Here is a 6791-nt window from a genome sequence, read left to right on the forward strand (position 1 = left end):
GCAAACCTGAGATATTCTATTTAAGATTGCAGACCACTTCCCTGATATACACTTGCAAACATAGACACATGCAAAGACACATACACACACACACACACACATCTTCTCCATCAAAATGCATCAAAAAGATCTTCAGAGACGTGCAATCACAATAATGTACAAAACTGCAAACAAAACCTGTTCCTCGGCTGCAAACAGGACAAAACAAAATGTCAACAGACTTTCAGAATGTCACACTTTACAGAACTTGGACTTTGTCTAGATACTATTATGCAGGGTCAAAGAGATTACTGGGGGGGATCTGCTGTATGGTGAGAGTGGAGGGGTGGGGGGGGGGTCAAAAGAATCTGGCAACACAATTGTCTTCACGCTCGTCAGAAAAAGGGAACAGCATTTTATGAGAACCGGTGGGAGGAAAACATTGTTTGCGTTCGGCTTTTATTGTGGTCACCTGCAGCCACCTTTAAGCGGCACTGAGACTGCACTGCAACCTACGAACAGGAAGTGGGAGGGGCAGGTCGGGTGGTGGAGGAAGAGGAGGAGGATGGGGGGGTGGATTTGAAGAACTAGTTTGAAAATAATTCAACAGCAGAGTTGTTTGGTTGGAGTTTGAAAGACACTGTACCCGAGGAGTTAAGGTTTGCTGTGCCTGGTGTTTCCTGTGCGATGTAAGGGAGCCCTGAACGTGCCCTCGTCGATGGAGCTGGCTACAACGCTTGTCTGACGCTTACAGATTTGTGTGTCTCGCAGTAAGTGCATCCGTTGGTTGAAAAAGCTCTGTGAGACACTTTGAAACCATTTTGTGGGATAGCTGTGCTTCCTTGTATCCACTCTCCTGGTATTGTTACACACAACTGTTGTTGTGTGTAATAAACTTATTTTGCAGGGCCCGGGATTTTGTCTTTCAACATTTTTGCCTTTAAAACAAATTGCACAGTATAGACTTCAACATGTATGCTTGAACTTTAAAAGTGATGTTTTTTTGTTTGTTTTTGGCAGCAAGATTCCTCATATGTGTAACATATCCTTAACCCTTACAGGTTTGCAATTGGTCCATAACCTGACCTACCATGCCCGTCATTGTGCTGGAAGCCAGGGACTTCACCAGCCCTCTGTCTCTGGTGCGTACCTGGGCTCTTCTGGCCGGCTGCCTCACTTTCAGCCTGGTGGCCTCCCTGGATCCCTCTGAGCTGGCCGCCTCCCTGGATCCCTCGGAGCAGGCCCTCCTCTCCACCTTCTGGATCCTCTGCATGTTCACCTGGTGCCTCTTCTTCATCCTCACCCTCCTCATCCACGTCCTCAGCGTCATCCAGTTCCACAGCCTGATCCCCGTCTCCTGGAAGAACCTGACCGTGACCGTGGCCGCCCTCGCCGCCCTCATGGTCCTCAGCGCCTCGGTGATCTTCCCCGGGATGATCGTGGATCACGAGGTCGCGAGGCCACGCCCTATGGTGGCGACGGTCGCCTCCTGTCTCACCTTCCTGGCTTACGCCTCGGAGGCCTTTCTGATCCGGACCCAAAGCCGGGAGCAGAGAGGCTACATGGCCAGTGCCCCCGGCCTGCTCAAGGTGCTCCAGTTTTGGGGAGGCTGTCAGATGATCCCCCTATTTGTGGAGGGGGCCCGTCGAGCTTTGCTGGCCGGAGATGGGAAAGCCATTGCTTGGCCTTGGAGTTGGTGGCAGCTGTGGGTGTCAGGTGTGGTGTACGCCATCTGTCTTGTCATGTCCCTGGGCACGGTGGCGGTGGTACTCGGGGACTGGGCCGGGCGGTGCCTCGTGCCCTTCGACCGCCTGTTGGCAGGCTTCAGCCTAACTGGGGTTCTGCTCTACGTGGTCGCCACCATTTTGTGTTTTACCCGCGTGCTGAGGCTACCGACACACTGTAAAAAAAACATCCCCTCCTGCCCAGTGCAGGTTGTCATGGAGACGGTAGTCGCAAGTGTGACGCTCTTGGCCTACACGGTGGACCTGGCTTTCTCTGTTAAACTGCTGCGAGACAGAAGTCACCCATAAAAATATACAGCCACTCTAGATCCACTCTACTTGGATGGTTATGCACAGTTGCATACTCCCACTGTACCCATTATGGTCACATCAAGTGCATTTCTATTAAGTATCTCTAGATACTCTCTATCTACAAGGGCTATTCAGAGTTTGTGTGGTGAAGATTTATTTTTGTAAGCGGAAATCAAGATGGAGATCACTGAAATTACCAAGTTAATGCTTTTGGTGTCCAACCATTTTTTATATTCAGTGCCATTACTATGGATGAACATAATGTACTAATCAGTCATTTTTTGTGTGCATGTTAACACGTACTATGATGTGTAAGTTAAAAGGTAATATTGACTTGGGATGTTCATCTATTTCATTTATATATTTTTTTAAACAGTCCTTTAACGTAATGTACATAGTGGCCACAATCCAAGTACAGTAAACTATGTATTTTGTCTACGCATATGTAGGCATATATACATATGTATATATGTGCATATGTAGTTACTTGTTTTGCTCATTTGTAAGTTTATTCATCATAACTAAATGAGTACAAAATAACATTTATGAACCATTACAATAATGCCTAACTAGTAATAGATACGTTTATTTAAGTAAGATATTGACAATATGAATTGAACTGATCGGTTAGGGTACCACTGAACCCCATCATGATAGCGAGGAAATCTCACAGCAAGTTTGAGCTTTGGGTGACACATTCTTACGTGAAAGTAGATGTCTTATTTAGGCTACTTCACCCCAATGATGTGACCACATACAAACGACTCAAGGCTCATGTAGTGTCAGTTCACACCCTTAGCTTGTGGTTGTTATTATTGAAAGACAAGCTGTAGATCAAGACAAGGAAGGACGATAAATTACTTAACTGGGATCTGAAATCTAACAATGTATTAAGTCTAAATACATTTTTGAATAGTTTCATTTGTATTATTGTAAAGAAAACTGCCTATATAAAATCGAAATATTTCAAATAATGTACTTTCTTCAGATTACATTCCAGAGATTTTGTTTGTTCATGTGAACTAGATCGTTGAATTCACGTTGAGAATAGCAACAATTTCAATTTTTTCTCACTAGGTGGCGACACTTACATTGCTAAGCAAGCAAACATTCAAATCAGTGTTCCACTAAACTTGAATGTATGCTTTTTAAAATGTATTGGCATTCACTTGTTATCTCCATGTTATTACCCTCTGAACAAATACATATATTATTAAAACAAGGTTAGATCCTTCTTCCAGTCAGTAATGTGCTTTTTGGGTCACCCTTTTGGTATCCCCTTCAGGTCAGATACCATGTATGATTCCAAACAGTTGAAGAGGGTTCTGCCTATAGGATACTATAGTATCCGTCTGCTTCTGGGACCCTTGCGAGAGGGTTGTTCTTTTACAAATGGTTCTCTCTATTGTACATTTGTGTACAGTGCGCTGTGTGTGTATCTATCTATGTGACGTTTCTAAAGAGTTGTGCTGTGCGCGGTACACTATTTATGAACACATAAACGATGGGATCTAGGCTACTATCACATTCATCTTCGAAATTAAGATTTACATTATAGATTATATAGATAGTACTGACACATTGGGTATATTTTCTGCAATTACACAAATTTACACATCGAAGGAAGGAGGTTGTTATGATGGCACTGATTGGCTTACTAAGTGGGAAGCAATCCCTGAACACGCGAGCAGTTGAATCTATCCATTTATTCCACTTATCGACTTCGATTGCTCTAGCCTTGGGAGACTCCAACGTTTTCTCATTCAGGAACTGTCTGTCGTTCAGCAGCAGTCAGCTGTCAACAGCTATGGTCAACAGGCTGAGCAAGAATCAAGCAGCGATCCACGACACACTTGGACCTGATAGCTAGCAAAACATTGCAACGTTTTGTTATTGCCCTGTAAAATTCAACCCGTCCTTATTTGGCGGAGTTTTTTTGTATCGAATTCGGTCGGCAAACAATGATTCGAGGAAACAGTAAGTTAAGATAGCGCTTTTTAGGGAAACATCTCGTTTGTTTGTGAGTTGGTAGTGAAAGTGGCGTTGATTTAAGTTGTCCGTCATTCTGATAAGTCTGAAAGTTGTTTTACATAATTGTATATATTTTGTTCACTATTATGTTGGTTAGCCTAATATAAGTTATCGTAGTTAGTTCAACTGCCTGAACATGAAACGTATGTTTTGTGAGTTGTTTGGGGCAAAGTGCTAAAACCAAACGTTGCTTTAGCCAGGCTAGCTACATCAGTTGCATCCTCAGCTAGCTTTCTTAACGGTATATGCATAAAAGTTTGAGAGCTTATCATGTCACGTGGAAACAAGACAACGTTCCCAGCCTCAAGCTTGAGTTGTAACATTGCTTTGAAATGCCCCACTTCAGAGGGGGCATTGTGGATAGTTTTACAATACACTCCCAGCTAAATAACGACATTATTGTTTGACAAGAGTTCTGGGTGAAATTAAGTGTTTGTGTTTGTCTTTCTGTCTAGTTATCTGCGTGGCCCTGCCCTAATCATTCTAACCGACCAGTAGGCAGGATGGACATGTGAGACTGGACTTCCCAGCACATGGCCCGAAGCAGATGCTGAGACAAGGGTGGATTGAATGGCACTGAGCATAGAAGGTAAGCACTCTGGCTGTAAATTTGAACTGGTTATCGATCTATTCCCTGTGCCGCCCACAGCTGACCTCTGGGAAAGACAGAGGGAAGATAAGTGGTGAAACAGACAGCGAGAAATGAGAGGAAGGGAGAGCAAAAAATCTACAAGGAGAAGGAGAAAGTGAAGAGAACCGGTGCAGTAAAGAAATGAGAATGAGTACAGGAAGAACAGACAACCTCTCTAGGAATTGGCTTCACAATGCCAGGAACAAACTCTACTCTAAATACACTCCAGTAGGGAAATTAAGACATTTTCACAGCCCATAAGCAAGAGGACAACAGGCTTCTACCATTTCAGATGGGAAGGTTCATTGGAACCTCTTGGTGCCGTCACCACTGTATGCCTGGGTGATATTCTATGTAGCCGATTGACCTTGTAAGAGTTCTAGCAGTTGACGGTATTGCCATGAGGCAGTGAGTATTCTTGCAGAGTGCCAGCCTTGACTCCTGACATCCTTCCTGAAGTGTAATCTCCATGGTATGTTGATAAAGCCATAACTGCATAGGAGGTCTTGGTGTATCTCTATGGAGATGTGTCGTACCATGGAAAGACAGTATTATGGCCCTTATGGAAGTTCACAATCCAAAAGCAACGGTACTGGATTATTTGACTGGTTTTCCTAAACAAATTCACCACATGGAAGATGCTAAGTGATCTTAGCTTTTTGCATAATGGCTTCATAGGTAGCGCCGTGTCATACAATAAAACACAGCAATTGTACACTGGGTCTTATCGATAGGGATTGGGTGATGTCGTTTGTGGTGTCCTGGAAGCAGGATATGACTAAACCCATGTGTGCCCCCTCTTCTAATCAAATTTCACCATGGCAACACAGCCTTTGGTTACAGTTCCATAGTTAATAATGCACTGTGTCAGTTGCACCTGCTTTAGACTTGAGACATTTCAAGGGTCTTTCCTCTTATGGGTTCAAACGTTGTGGGTGAACCTTTTAGGCAATGCCTCCTCCGACAGAATGACTGAAAACCTCACCTATTTGTGCAACGGCTCAAAGCAGATCATGTATCGAATCACTCCTAGAAATAGTCTAACCGTTTGAAATGGTGTGTCGATCTGTCATTCATGGAACAAACAGGGCAAGGAGTGCCGAGGAATCGGATTGGTTCAGGTGTCACATTGTAGAGAACATGTGTGTGACTGTGGTAGAGAGAGGGTGAGGTTGAGACCTACAACACCTGTGTGAGAAGCAGTGGAATTACCAGAGTTCCATTTTAGCGTCATGTAAAGCAGAAGTTACTTACCAGGGAGTCAGGTGGCTGAGCGGTGAGGGAGTCGGGCTAGTAATCCGAAGGTTGCCAGTTCGATTCCCGATCATGCCAACTGATGTTGTGTCCTTGGGCAAGGCACTTCACCCTACTTGCCTCGGGGGAATGTCCCTGTACTTACTGTAAGTCGCTCTGGATAAGAGCGTCTGCTAAATGACTAAATGTAAATGTAAAATGTACCATACCATCTATTTGCGATACAACTGGAGGCCATTGCCAAAAAAAAAAAGAGAAAACAAACCTCCACTTCCTGGTGGGTAGATTGTTTTGGAGGGGGGGGGGGGTGAGATGGTGGTTTCCCCCTAGTTGCTGTGGTGATCATTTAAAAACCCCATACAGATAAGACTGACAGTGTCTCTCAGTTTTAGCTGCCACATGACAAAATACATGGGACTCCACAGTGCAGAGAACGATATTGTAGGGATATTTCGGGACAGTTACAATGAATTACATTCAGCACCGAATGTAATGACATGAAACTGGGAAACATGAGCTCAATGTGGCTTATCAAGGTTTTCTGTTCGCTGTAAGGATTACACCATGTTGTCTCGACACCTGTTCACAGTTCTGACTCACTCGTGGACCTCCTAAAGTGACTTTCTAATCTCTTTTTCTCTCTCTTCTTGCTGTCTTTCTCTCTCTATGGTGTTGGACTAGGCTATTTATAGCTCAAGCGCATTTATTTTCTCATGCCTGGTTAGTCAGAGCGTACTTAGCCTCTAAGCTACCCATTCAGGTAGCTTTATCGCCCCTCTAGTTAGTACGACCTGCAAAGGTTCCAACAGATCCCTAGAGAAACGCGTTGAGCCATTGACAGCTGGGTTTTATGAGTGTGT

The 6791-nt window shown here is 44.2% G+C and overlaps 2 protein-coding genes across 5 annotated transcripts in view; both read left to right on the forward strand.

Moving 5' to 3' along the window:
- Positions 1–619: 619 nt before the first annotated feature.
- LOC136965471 (myeloid-associated differentiation marker-like) lies at positions 620–3249 on the forward strand. The gene is made up of 2 exons (XM_067259634.1): positions 620–749; positions 1041–3249. The coding sequence occupies exon 2, from the start codon at positions 1071–1073 to the stop codon at positions 2010–2012; it is 942 nt and encodes a 313-aa protein (XP_067115735.1). The 5' UTR covers positions 620–749; positions 1041–1070; the 3' UTR covers positions 2013–3249.
- Positions 3250–3842: 593 nt separating this feature from the next.
- The window catches only part of LOC136964934 (testis-expressed protein 2-like), a 109543-nt gene continuing 106594 nt past the window's right edge, over positions 3843–6791 (forward strand). For 2 of the 4 annotated variants that reach the window (XM_067258909.1, XM_067258912.1), the window contains exons 1-2: positions 3843–3992; positions 4502–4635. The gene's annotated coding sequence lies outside the window, so the exon portion shown is untranslated. The remainder of the gene's footprint in view (positions 3993–4501; positions 4636–6791) is intronic. The other 2 variants (XM_067258910.1, XM_067258911.1) reach the window with 2 other exon arrangements.

The sequence above is a fragment of the Osmerus mordax genome, chromosome 21 (assembly GCF_038355195.1).
Source record: "Osmerus mordax isolate fOsmMor3 chromosome 21, fOsmMor3.pri, whole genome shotgun sequence".
Classification (NCBI taxonomy): domain Eukaryota; kingdom Metazoa; phylum Chordata; class Actinopteri; order Osmeriformes; family Osmeridae; genus Osmerus; species Osmerus mordax.